The sequence below is a fragment of the Amblyomma americanum genome, chromosome 6 (assembly GCF_052857255.1).
Source record: "Amblyomma americanum isolate KBUSLIRL-KWMA chromosome 6, ASM5285725v1, whole genome shotgun sequence".
Lineage (NCBI taxonomy): Eukaryota > Metazoa > Arthropoda > Arachnida > Ixodida > Ixodidae > Amblyomma > Amblyomma americanum.
Window position 1 is genome coordinate 53649931 of NC_135502.1, and position 14451 is coordinate 53664381.

Consider the following 14451-nt stretch of genomic DNA (forward strand, 5'->3'; position numbering starts at 1 on the left):
CTTCATTTTCTTTTTTGGGGCAGACCTATTTGTTGACGACAGCCTCCTCGTGCATAAAAGCCCGCACTGCAGAGGCATTGCGGATGGACTGCGTAGACGGCTGTGAACCACGGATCACCTGGAAATATTTGGTTCGGGTGAACGTGACAATGGGTACTTTTTTTTTTAAAGAATAGCGTTCTAAGCATGGGAGTGTACGTTTGCTTTGGTTGGAGGCACAGAATCACCTTCAGTTTATAGATCGCTTGTACTGACGACATAGCGGCCACCAAATTGGTGCAGCAAGACTACTATGAAAGTCTGGGCAGTTATCTTAGCCGCTTATCGCCACCTGCACCGCTGCGTGTCCTGGCGGTTGCACGTGGTCCTCCGTCATTGAGCTCGTGACGTCACTTGCTAGCCATCTATTTATTACACCACACAGTCCAGACACCATACCTTGCCCAAACATCGTACTAAGAGCATCAACTAGATGACGTTTTTGTGAGCTATACACGTTACTTGTATTGGCATCTGGACAAGTCCGGATATCCAGGAGACGTCCTCAGAATCTAAAACACAGCTTTCTATGGATGTTTAACGGCAGGTTGTAGGTTCGGCAGTTTTCCAAGCTTTTCACCTCTGGGAAGTGAAAGCATTCATACTTTTACCCATTTTAGAACTGGCGGGCACCCGCCGTTATTGAGGTTTGCACCTAGTGTGTCCTAAATACACGATGGATTGCTCTAACACTAGGAGAAATATTATACCGGGTGTTTAAGCGGGCACTCAAAATTTCCTAGAAACAGCGTGTTAGAAATAGAAAATGAAAATTGGTTTTTGGGGAAAGGAAATGGCGCAGTATCTGTCTCATATATCTTTGGACACCTGAACCGCGCCGTAAGGGAAGGGATAAAGGAGGGAGTGAAAGAAAGGAAACGTTAAAGATCCCCAGGTGGTCGAAATTATTCCGGAGCCCTCCTCTACGGCACCTATTTCTTCCTTTATTCTTTCACTCCCTCCTTTATCCGTTCCCTTACGGCGCGGTTCGGGCGTCCAACGATATATGAGACAGATACTGCGCCATTTCCTTCCCCCTTCCCCCAATAAAAACAATTATTATTATTATAACCCGCCGTTATTGAGGTATGCACCTAGTGTGTCCTATATACACAGTGGATTGCTCTAACACTGGGACATATATTATACCGGGTGTTTAAGCGGGCACTAAATATTTTCTAGAGACAGGGAGTTAGAAATAGAAAATGAAAATTGGTTGTTGGAGAAAGGAAATGGCGCAGTATTTGTCTCACATCTCGGCCGACACCTGAACCGTGCCGTAAGGGAAGGTTGATAAAGGAGGCACTGAGAGAAGAAAGGAAGAAAGAGGTGCCTTAGTGGAGGGCTCCGGAATTGATTTTATCCACCTGAGGATCTTTAACGTGCATTGACATCGCAGAGCACACGGGCGCCCTTGCGTTTCGCCTCCATCGAAACGCCGCCGCCGCGGTCGGGTTCGAACTCGGGTAATCCGGATCAGTAGCCGAGCGAGAAAATCTTTTCAGGAAAAAACCTTCAGCCGCGGCGTTCATCAATAAATATAAAAGCCATCCTAGTGAGGTGGCTAATGAACTGAATGTCTCAAATTAACCTTTTAATTAGCACAGTATAGTTGGCAGTACCAGTGCTGAGTACAATGCCACGAAAAAAACGCCAAATCAGCTTTTCAAACTAAAAAGACGATCTATAAAGTTCTCCAGCGACAAGAAATCCGGCGCTTTTTTGTGCACTAAACTGAAACCCGCAAAACACGTACACCCCCCCACTCATCCCCCCCCCCCCCCAACACGCACACACGCGCACACACACACGCACGCCCACGCACACAAAAACAATGAGCATATTCTGCCCATTGCTACCAAGTAGCTGGACAATAACCAATCAAAGAACGGGCACGGTATTTTTTAACATTTCATCGAAGGTCAAAGGGCATTTTGTCGCTCTCGCTAAGCCACTGTTGCCTTGTCAAGCAGGCGTTGAATGGATGGCATTTTGTTGCCTCTTTCTACATGTTTCCTACCGTTTTTGTGTTGTTTATTCGGGGAAGGGAAGTACGCCATTTCTTTCACGTTTTGCTTAAGTATCGGGCCTTCCGGTTTTTGCAAAATAGCCGCGACACGGCGAGTTCCCAAGAGTTATGGTCATTTCGAGGGGAAATGTCTTGCGAAATTTGATGCCGATGGATGCGTTCGTTTGCGCGCAAGTGGCAGTTTGTGACACATAACTTCTGTTGAAATACTCGCTCTTCGCCTTATTACGCTGTGGTTGTAAACTCTGAGAAGAAATACTTCACTTAGAGGAGATATAAGTGATATCACTGTTCTCTAGTGCTCTAGAGGCAGGCAGTAAATGAAGGCTGCCACTCTATGCGCACGTGATTCTGTCTTTCACACGACAGAGAGGTAATACACATGTATAGCAGCCATTTCTGAGAGCAAATCATTTTTGCTATCATAGCATTACGGGACGCGAGTAGTTAGTACGTGGAGGGAATTGCACGCGATGGATGAAAGCATTTACCCGAGCGGGTGCAGAGAAAGGAATGTGGGAGAAAGAAGCATAGAAGGTGGAAGAAAAAAATTCACAGTGACCTCCAGCCAGTGATGATTATCGGGCCTAATGACGTCAGTTTGCTCCAGCCACTGGGAATTATCCGGTCTGGTGACATCACCTTCCTCCAGCCAATGGCCCAGTTTTATCACCGACGACAAACTTTTTTCCCGATAAGGTTTCTAATGCTATCACATTAATTGCTTTGATGCCTTCTACCGGAAGTGACATCACTTCCGGTTTGATGACGTCACCTCCCCCCAGCCAGAGAGAATGCTCCGGTCTGACGACGTCACTTCTTTCCAGCGAATGTGTTATTTTTATCACTAACGATGCATTTCGACTCCATGGGGCTTATAATGCTTTCGAATTAATTGCGTGGCCGTGACGCTGTCAACGATGGGGCTCACATCGTACGCTGTATCGACTAGTATTTGTTAACAGATGACAGGTATACGGGTGAGAAGACCTGTGCCTGTAGATGAGTAGGGGTTGCCCCAAGGGTAGATGAGCCAGTGTTTTATAAGAAGATTTTTGCTTTTTGGGCTGGTACCAGTAACAAGCAACTGTTATGGCTTTATTCAGATCTAATAAAGTAGAGGCGCAAATGGTAGAAAGAGATAGAGTACAGTAAATGTCATGGAGGTTCGAGAAACTTAATATTTTGTCATAATGAATAAACAGCGCGCTAAAGACGTGAACGAGGAGCGCTGATTATCTATTATATCGCCGTACCAACTAGCCCGGATGTCTCTTCTATTGTTAATATTTTGTCATCCTAAAGATATCAGCGAGTGCTGGTTACGGCCGAGCTCATTTTGACCACATATGACGTAACGCTGAAAAGTGGCTCTTTCATCGAAGCTAATTTCCGACGGAAAGCTACTCAAAAACAAATTCAGAGCAAGTTGCTTCTGCGACATCGATGCTTTGTCGACCTCACCGAACATTTGAGCGGTCCAAGGTGTGTTGGTGTTTACAACTACTTTAACGCCGTTTCTCTCTATCCTACTGATGCGCTTTGTTTCTCACCTGTATTTGGCCGGGCCTCGTCGCCAAATTATGAACAGTGGTCGTTGATGCACCCACCGCGACGGTTCAGTGGTTAGGGCGCTCGGCTACTGATCCGGAGTTCCCGGGTTCGAACCCGACCGCTGCAGCTGCGTTTTTATGGAGGAAAAACGCTAAGGCGCCCGTGTGCTGTGCGATGTCAGTGCACGTTAAAGATCCTCAGGTGGTCGAAATTATTCCGGAGATCCCAGGCCACGCGGGGGTAGAGGGAAACGAAAGGGCAGACAGCCTAGCTCGAGGCGAAGCAATCCGAGCAGGACAGTCTAACGCCCTGGAGTTACATCTGCAAGCCTGCGAGGGGGGATACGCAGAACTTTTAAACTTACACAGGGGGATCAGAATCAAATATCCACCACCACACAAAGCTCTGACAAAGGAGGAGGCCACCATCTGGCGTAGACTACAGACAAACACCTTCTCCAACCTACACATACTCGACAAAATGTTCCCATCACAATACAGGGCCACCTGCCCGTGGTGCGGAGCCACACCCACACTTTATCACATTACTTGGGAGTGCGAACGCAACAAAGCATTCCACAAACACGAACACCCGAGTGCGGAGCAATGGGAGAGCCGTCTCACCAGCAGCGAGCTCACAGCCCAACGGGCCTTAGTGAGGCACGCGGGCGATGCAGCACGGCTCAGTGGAGCCCTGGAATAGGGGCCCACCCATGCTGAAGAGAAGACTCCGATCGCCAGCGCCAAGAACGAAGACGACGGAGCTTTCGAATCCGCGAATCTCTTGACTGTATCAATAAAAGTTTTCACTCACTCACTCACTCACTCCGGAGCCCTCCGCTACGGCACCTATTTCTTCCTTTCTTCTTTCACTCCCTCCCTTATCCCTTCCCTTACGGCGCGGTTCAGGTGTCCAGCGACATATGAGAAAGATACTGCGCCATTTCCTTTCCCCAAAAACCAATTATTATTATTATGGTCGTTGATGCTCTCCTGAAAAGGCGCGTGTAAAGCGTGCACCTTCACTTCATAACTTATGCTGCGGTGAAAGCAACGCGTTGTGATGTCGTTGCTAAGCGCTGCTCTACGCAGATAGAAGAAAGTAAATTATTTCGTAGGCCCTGTAAGTACGTGCTTGAAGACACACTGAAGATCGACGTGAGAACAATCTATATCAAGCTTGCGTGTTTGCGCCTTCGAGACTAGGCAAAATTATGACACCGGAACAGCAGCCGAACACATGCAGCGCAATACAGACACACGGTCAGACCAAACAAGTAGCTGGAAGAACAACAGCAGTATCTGACAGACTGGATGCGATGTTCTAGCGTCTGTGCAGTGACCACTGCTGTTTTGTGTGTACCTGTTAGCTGCTTTGCCTGTTCCAGAATTACGTACTTACTGGCCCCATCATTCAAATTTGATGACATTACACACATTTAGCTTCGCTAAGTTAGTCGGTGGCTGTATCCTACGCCCGGCCGTGTAAATTAGCGTTGATAGAGTTTATTCTAAATCACAAGAAACAAGAGACTACTCAAAGTAAAAGCCATAATTTTGGCGCGAAGCGCGTGTATATTCGAAACACACAGCTCTTGAAGCCGCTTCTGCTGGTGCTGTTAGTCTCTCTAGTTGCGCAGCCAAAGAGTGTGCTGCGAAGCGATTGATGATTTACACATACCGCTTACTTCATTCCTTAGATCTACTAGGAAAATAATACAGGATACAGCACGTTGAAATAACTTTAAATTATAACGGAGAGCTGATACTGTTCAAAAACGTTGTAAGCACACGTCTTTGTACAAACATAGTTCACTGTTACTACAGCTGCTTACAAGCACAGAACAAACCTTCGTTTATCAATAAAGCTTAGAGTTTCCATCCTTCTTCCGCGCTAACATCTCAGTGAAAAAAAAACAAATTATAACCTAGAGTCTAGTTTAGTTTTATCCTCGGATTGTTTGCTTTAGATTATAAAATCTGGTCACAATTAAGTGTAAAGAAAACTAACTTCACTGGCACGGGTTAAAATTGATTGCAGTTGTTCTGAAGCGTATTTCTTTGTGTGCCCCTAGCTGCTCTTAGAGGGAGTAACCTACGCTGAAAATGCAGTGACAACTCAAAGCGCATCGGCTCTTGTGCCTAAGTGACATTCCACTGGAATGGAGATATATAAGGAACTTGTACATGCTTGCACCGCGATGAGTGATTGGGCAGCAACACTGAAGACAGTGCTAAATAATGACGCCAATTCGATGCAGATTACAAAGCTTTAAGTCGAGCTCTTCACTCTATGCGGTTTTGTTCCTTGTGGCATCTAATTGTATGAGTACGCAGCGGTGACCACACCCTTGTGAAATAACAGGCGGATTGAATTGAAGCGCGCCAGATCATTTGTTATGTTACCACAAATGCTAACGTTACTGTGTTCTATTTTTTAAAGCGAAATTTATTGCCCGAGGGCATCAATGATGGGTGAAGGTGTGCTGAATGATGTAGTAGAGATTAAATGAATGGAAAAAGGTTAGCTGATTTGATGAAGTACTGTGTTCCATTTCGCCACGGTATAAATAATAATAATTGGTTTTTTGGGGAAAGGAAATGGCGCAGTATCTGTCTCATATATCTTTGGACACCTGAACCGCCCCACGGTATTCGGGGCCAGCTTTCGCGGGTACCCGTCCCGCTTTAATTACGCTTTAATTGCTGCGCTAGAAACGAAAGCACAATTGATTGCCTTGCTCGGTTCGTCTTCAATGCCAATTAACAGTTTCACTCAATCATCCTGTCTTGCTAGAGGTCATTAATCGCAGCCGCAGTGCCTGCAGCAAACGTAGTCACTGCTTTTATGCTTGTGAGCAGAACATGCCGTATTGGCGAATTTCCTTCTACTCAGCTACTAGGCTCAGTAGTTTGTGTTAGAAACTGTTTGTGTATAAATGCTTTCGGGCTATAGTGGTCTGATAAAATGTGAAATGCTACTTCAAACAAACGAAAAATAAATTGGTATGCTGCTGCAGGAGGTGTACAGTTGAGTTGGTTGCCATAATGTTAAATTAAACAAAAGCAGCATGAATTCAGACGAAGGACGAACAATGACCGCGTACATGTCTGTGCTGACAGAAGAGGGATATTTTCCTATCACAAGTAGTAGAAAGCGACGATAATAATGCTAGGGAAATGTATGGACGCGAGCAATGTACAGCCTTTGCCAAAAGTAAGCAGACTGCATGGTTTGCTTCTCATTCGTATAGTACAGCCCTTAAGGCTACCCTAAAGATCAAAAAGTTTTCGGAACCTGAAAACAAGGGTTCTCCTTACCATGCAGAGATTTAGAGCTTGAGGGCTGGCATAATAGCTTCAACATACGACTCAGAATCAAACCGTCTAGCCTGGTTACTTTTGGCAAACACTGCACGTACTGTATATAACAGAATAGCTATCAGAAACATTAAGCGAACGTGAACGAAATGCAAGACTACTCGGGCCCGAAAAATAATCAAATGATTTGACGAGGATGTTAGCCACTTCGCTGGTAATGGAGTGAGCGCAGGAAAAAGGTCATTTTGCAGGCCTCTGTCCGGCGGTAGACGTAAAGCGGTTGCTGAAGATTAACGGGCCGAGTTACGAAACAGAGAGAAAGCAGCCATAGAATTCCTCAATATTACCTCGTTCCATTCATTCAGATCATTCATCACACATTCACCCATCATTGATGCCCTGGGGCAATAAATTTCGCTTTCAAAAAAAAAAAAGGGGGGTGCCATCGTTTATTCGGGTTGCAAGAAGAGCGCTTCATCTACCGACGGAATGCCGGGGGGTGCACACTGCGTTTAGTGCTTGTCTAGTGCTTGGCTTCCAAGCGCTAGTTCTGGTTTAGTATCACAGCTGCGTCTCGGCGATCTACACTGCGCACACATCAGAACTTTTTATTCCCATATAGGCGCGCTCATAGTATTTAGAGTGTTTCGTGTGTTTAGAGGGTTTAGCGCTTCGTGTTTAGAGTCTAAATCCAAATACGAAGTGTGCACTTCCCTGTATTTGTTAGTCTACCTTGGCTGGATGATCGACCGCAGCAGATAATTCAGAGAAGCTCTGTAAAAGAAACACTATCATCAGACGACTCAGGACCGAGCCGCGTTTTTAAGCATTGTAATGGGTGTTCTTTGGTTATTGTTCTAGAGGAGCTCGTATTTTACATTCCCTAGGTGCCGTCGGGTGTTTAGGTGTGCTATTAACAATGTGAACAAAGCGTCCAGAAGAAAAAAGTATTCGTAAAGGAGGCTGTGGGCACTACGCTGCTAATAAAAATAGGCGGTCGTAGCGTCTGTTTGAAAGCGCAGTGTTCACTTACGAACATGTGGGGCAACGGCGCGTTGCGCAGCTTCCTCGACATTCGAGCTTTGCCCGGAGAAGCGGGAACGTCGCCTTCTGCTGCGTCAGCGGAAGCTTATCGCCGACGAAGCCTGGATCCCCGAGTGCGATGCCCGAGGCGCCTACGCGGCCCGGCAGTGCAAAAGCCACAAGTGAGCCCGATGCCACCTGGCTCGAGGCCCGTACTCAGTGCTCCTTTTCTTAGCGCGAATCTTTTCGTCTGCGCAGAGTGCTCACGCTGTTCGCAAAAGTACAGGCCCCGTTATCCAGAAAATTCGGTGTCAGCGTTGTCGTTGTCGACGTTGGCGTCGTGAGTGAAAAATCACGGGCATGGCTCTGGCATATGGTCCCCAGAGAGCAACCTAGGAGGCAGGTGGGCCATCTAGGTCACGTGACCTTGAGGCGCCATCACAACATGCCCAACGGATAGTGAGCAACTTTCCACCGTGACAGGTGGCAGTTATGTTAATGACTGGTCGCTCGGGAAGGGCAACATGGGTCGCGCAAGGCCCACCGCTGGGAGCACCTGCCATCGTAGGGCAGTGGAGAATCGCTTAACCGCTGCACCAATGCGCCAGGAGAGGAATGAGGACCCCCAGGGGTCTATGAATGTAAAGTAGCGAATGACCTTGCGCATATATGGTATTTAACCCATTATGCTACCCTGTGATACCCTTAAGGCGGAGCTTCAGTGTCCCCTCCGATTTTTTTGGTAATGTGAAGGGAGAGTCGGCCGGACGGTTATTCAGCGTTCCTTGCAGAATCACAGTGGAGAAGCAGACGAGAGTACGCGCAAGCGCTCTGTGCGCATGCGCGTACTCTGATTCGTTTCTCCCATACAGTTTCTCAATATTGCCTATAAAGGGGAAGCAGGCGGCACTGCACTTCATCCGCCATGGATTGGCGCAGGAATTCTGGGAAGATGAGGTTTCAGCCATGACAGTGCGAATTTTCTCGCGGCAGACCTCGAAATAATGCTGTGATAGTTTTTATGTCAGCGTAACACTTGAGTTAATTTTATAGAAGAAATGAAAAAAAAAACGCACTATTAAGTTAATTTCATCTGCACGCAGAGGAGGCTATCGCGGCGCAGCTGCTAATTCAGAGGCATAACCCATGTATCCGGCCCAACACTAGCCATGCCAAGTATGAAACCTCGTTTCCCTGGCATCCTTGCGGTTGATGAAGTGCTCTTTCCGAAACTCGCATAGACCATGGCGCCAGCTTTCTTTATAGGTAACATTGAGAAACTCCACGGTTTCTCCACTGCGGCCCTGCATGGGAATCTGAACATTCGTTTAGCCGACGCTTCCGTGATATTACCGAAAAACTTCTGAGCTGTACTCCAAGAAACGACAGAAAAGGTGGCTCGTGAAAAAAAAAAAAAACATTCTCTGGAAGAATACGGCGTTACACTGTTCTCTCCCAACAACATCGGCACGCAGGTGAAGCTTAGAGCAAAACACACACAAAAAAACAAAAAGGCGGTGCGTTGTGCCGTAATAGCAAAGCAAAATAGTGCAATAAGCCGCCATTTCCTACAACCTAGCCTACAAGCGCCCTTTATAGGCAGGAGCCCTTTAATTGAAATCGCAAGCGTTCCTCTAAACGCTCCAGCGGCTCGCGCGTACCCGGTGCATCGTTTTGAGTGAGAGTTGCCGCTCGCAACGTCCATTAGCGGCGAGAAAATGGGCGGTGCTCACGACTCGCATGCCAGTTTGGCGGCTTTGGCTTGGCTCAGCCATCTCGCGTAATGTGTAGCACATCCAATTAACGCTGCTCTTGTTCCTCAAAACAATTAGAGGCGTCCACGAATGGCGCGCCTCGCTTTCACCACGTCCAAGACTCCAAGAGAACTGGCGCGCACACTTATGTAGCTTGTGGCCGGGGCCCTGCGCGATCTTAGGCGCGTTACGGGTGAGACGGGCCATCGATCAAAGCAAACGCTGGGCTGGCGACGCTTTCCCAAGCGTGGGCCCACCTTCGAAAGGGGCAAGGTGATTGCTTGAGTTCATTTTCGTGGCCTGCTTCCGAGCGGAAGACAAACGATCCCGTTTGGAGCAGCCGACAATTTTGCTCACTGCTGTGTGTCAGGGCCTTAGTTTTCCCTTTTAAAGTGAACGCAGTGTTTCTGGCGTAAATGCAGTAGCGTGGTAGCTGTGAGTGAGAACCTGAAAACACTAACACCAACGCTGACGCCAGCCCCAAGACCAACAGCACTGGTAACGCTGACGCTGACATTAACGCTAACGTTAACACTAAAGCTAACAGAGAAGTCTGGGGTCGTTTTCTGTAACGATTCTTTTCGTGATTCATTATTTCGCTTTATTGTAACTAGTGAGCCCACCCTTTGATACCGTAACCAGCGAAAGACACATTTTTTCATGAAGTTAACAGCTATGCTGTCACAGGTGCTGGCTACCAAAGAAAGATGAAGAAAAGAATGAATTGCGAGAAAAAGAGGACACGCCTCTGGAATAAGACAATTCTATATTAACAGCGCTTTCCAGACAAGGTGTAGCAATTTTCTCGTTCCCTTATCCTTTTTTCGGCTGCAGTCGCGAGATTCTGAATTATTCATACGTACCAAGGCAGGCCTTTCCCGCGTTGCCGCTATATATAGACGTAGTCCCGCGGCAACATTTGAAAAAAAAAAAAAATGTGATGAGAAGGAACAACTTTATTCTGGTGGTATATAAAGAGTCGAAGAAAACTAGAGCTTTCCGCACCAAAGCTGGTTCATTCTCCCGTTGGGGCGACGTCAGCCAGGCACCCCAGGATGGGAGAGCAGGGACGGGGAAGTGTTGGGATTTCATCGCAACAAGGCAGAGGTAAAGGCAAAGCTCGAGGATTGCATACGGGAAAGGGAGAGAGGGGGGTGAGTTGCGGCAGGAGGGAGAGCCTATATACTGACTTTGCTCGCTGGCACATTTATGACAGTAGCTGCTACGCGTTCTTACGCTCGTTCCTTTATTTAGTTTTTCTTTTCAACTCTTACTGTGGGCACGGAGAACCCGGTCATGTTCCTGTTATTAACGACAGTGCACCGCCATCAACGTAAAACTCTATTTATATGAAGTTCTGGCTGTTCTATCAGTATTTTACAGCTTCCGGGTGACCAGACATCTATTTAAATGGCGGTGACACGCCGACTTCAGAAATAAGCCCACCCTGTCGCTTAAACAGCACAGATAGAGTTATTTTGGTAACTACAATTATGTCTAATTACATTGATTAAAAAACCCCATTTTTGAAATAAAAAAATTGGAGGAGACACTTAAGCTCTGCCTTAAGGGTATTACGCGGTAGCTTTAGTGGGCTAACGCCCATATAAAGGCCCGCTTAACCAAGCCATACGACCGTGACTGCGTGGCCTAGGGGAAATATGCACGACTCGGAATGGAAGGGTGCTGGAGGGTTCGATTCCCCTCAGCCTCACATCTGATTTGAGAAGCCCGAGTTGGTAGCTCCTCCCACATCGGCCATGTCAAGTGACGTCGCACAGCCCTGCGACCAATCTGTGCCCGGCAACGTCGGCTGCAGCCACCACCTGCCAGCGCCATGCTCGTGATCTTTCGCTAACAACGCCGACGCCGCATTTTCTGATGAACGGGGCCTTTAACGCTGTCACGCTAAAAAAAGACGTAAAATAAGCAAATAAACAAATAATTTGTGATAATAAACGCGGAGCTCGCGAAAGCGTTACAATATGCGTCTAGTGAACATACTCAAGAGCACTTAAGTAAATCTACTGCGCACGTAAAAAAAAAAATGGCGAAGGGAAATAGTTAATGTCAGTGCTATCAGTAGTCAGTAGTTAATGTCAGTAGTTGAAAGTCAGCACTGGTGTTGTTGTACCTGTCCCGTCCTCGTCGTTTTCACACTGTTCAATATAGATAATAACCAAACCGCTCAGTTTTATTTTCTTCTAAGTGTGGCGAAAACATTGTTATATTCTTTGACACTTCCGTGAAGTAGTTGGCTTGGCGATAAATAATAAATTTATGAATAATACAAGCCCTATTATAGCTGTCAATCGACTGTTACGAAGAGGGATCTGTCGCTTTTAATCTGATGTGCCTGAGCTTTTGCAGCATTTTCTGGAGCCGGCCGTATCTCGCACAGGCGTTCCTGTAATTCCTTAATTAAAATTCTCGCATGCATATACATTGTTTTTATAAATTATTCTCGTTTCGTAAAACAGGTGCGTCTGCGTGGACGAAGATGGCAAAACGATACATGGCCAGGCTGAGCTGCATGAATCCGACAGCATGACATGCGGTGAGTGCGCCTTACCGCAGAACGGGTTGCCTTCGAGCAGATCAGCATGTCAGGCACTGCAAGTGCCTGTCGCTACAGCTACAAGGCGCATGCAGCCTATGAGGCACTTTCGCGTGAGCTCTACCTCGCCGTAATCATCAAAAACATCGCCGACGTATAGAATAAAATAATTAGCTTTTTTAAATGTAGGTGCATTGAATAACTAGGATGACTCCTGTTTGCACGCGAAGTGTCTTGCGAATTGTGTATTCATAGATAGCTTACACAGTAATTTCTAGTGGCACAAGCGATAAATAGCGCATATGAGAGTTATAGCTAGAACTCCGGGAGATATAACACGATATTTGCAGTTGCGCGTATAAGTGTGCGGAAAGCGGAAAAATTTTGTGTAAATCGGCACAACTTTTGCTCGGAGGTCAAGAAGTGCTCAAGACAGTTTGGCTCACTGATGTAACGCCACTGGCACTGCGATAACGAAAGGAAAGTCGAGTTATGTATAATAATTTGAAACGATAATATTAGGTTACTCAGACTAGGATTCCAAGAAGGAGCAACATATCACAACATAGAACATGCCAGTGGATAAGTTAACAGGGAATCAATTTTTTTGGCGAAGTTCATCGCATGTACCCAAACGTGTGCTACTTGTTATCATGGGTTGACCTTCTGTGCGATGTTGCTTATTACGGAGATATCTTGGCGTTAGTCTGACGCAACTAGTTCCAAGGTATTGTCATTAAACTGCTATTTAACACGCAGTGTTTTTTTAAAGTGTTATTGTTACATCACATTCACATAATATCTTACTTTTTAAAATAACAGCACCCAGACTAGACCCTAGCGTTTGCCTAAACCTGACTGGGAAGCGTTATTAATTAGTCCCAACCCCAGATGCAAAACCATATCCAGTAAGTACGGTTGTAGTTCTTGTTTAAAAATGTGAGTCTAAATAAAAGACAATGCGTAAATTTCTCAAAAGAAAGGAAACCATGAAATCTGAAAAGATGCCATGAAGCTCTGAGCTAAAACCAGGAGTATATTGCAAGGTGCTCGAGGTGCAAATTCGCGTTTGTACGAAAATGTTTTGAAGCCTTGCCATGCGAGACTAAATAAAAAGACCAGAAGACAGATAAGTTGGTAGAATCTATAAACCTCACAGTTCCCGCTTTTGTTGTGGTTGAGGAAAATCTTGTTCAATGACGAAAGAAACGAGCTACTGAGGAGAATAGGCGAAAATGGCATGCATGCCGAGCTGTGTACATTGAACTTGAGGAGGGGGACGGCGAATTTCGATGCCGCTGGCAATTACTTTTTGCGATTTTGTTTCCCCGACGGCTGCGAAGTTCACAGCTCCCGAAGGCGTTGTTTCCAATCACTTTTATTTTCAATTCCACGCGGTCGTGTACCGGCAGAATCACACGACCTTGAAATAAAGATTACGGCTGGCCCTGTGGGGCTTCTTGTAGCTGCATACCGCTTTGCGGGCGAGGCGTAGCGCATAACCTTAAAATCGTGTTTGCGAATTTTCCCTTTTTTAAAAATGTGCATATGCGCGTGAACGTTTGGCATTTTTAGTTTAACGCCCTTCCCATCTAGGGACTATTAGAGCTGGACGTTTATTTCGAAAACGCCGAAGATATCCCAGCGCCGTTGAAGCCAAGTGGACATTTGTTGCTCAAACACTATCGCCCATATCTCTTCGACATTACGAACCTACCGTGCGCTTGTAATGCTTTCCAGTGATTATTCACGTAGGGGAGCAGACACTGTTGAAGGATTATTGCTGAGTCGTATGGAGCCTTGCGTACTTTAGCCAGGATGGATAGAAGAGTTCGGTCGAATGATCGACTATGGATTGGCTAAACCCTTGGCTACAGCCTCGTTGCGTTACGCGAGTGGTGGCTGCACGGGCTGTCTGTCGATCACAAATCGAACTGAATGCATGAAGAGGTTTGTAAGTTCGGCTTCAGAGCCATGAAACAATGCGGGTTACGAAACTTTTGGCTCCGGCTTAGAACATACATTTAGGGGAAACAAGCAGTGGGAAAGAGAAGACGCTAACTACACAGAGTGACCCTGCGCCTCTATCTCGAGCCTTTTAGTTTTCTTTTTCATCATTGGCCCTGATTAGATCTTACGCAGATTTCATCACTCTGATTTCGTAATCCTAACTTC

At 46.4% G+C, this 14451-nt stretch overlaps 1 protein-coding gene across 2 annotated transcripts in view; it reads left to right on the forward strand.

Annotated features, from left to right (window-relative positions):
- LOC144093463 (uncharacterized) overlaps positions 1-14451 on the forward strand; it is a 195895-nt gene that overhangs the window by 12114 nt on the left and 169330 nt on the right. Inside the window, exons 3-4 of one of the 2 annotated variants that reach the window (XM_077626864.1) lie at positions 8006-8147; positions 12200-12276. The exons of the other annotated variant lie outside the window; for it this stretch is intronic. Coding sequence (XP_077482990.1) covers positions 8006-8147; positions 12200-12276 — 219 coding nt within the window. The remainder of the gene's footprint in view (positions 1-8005; positions 8148-12199; positions 12277-14451) is intronic. 2 annotated transcript variants of the gene reach the window in all.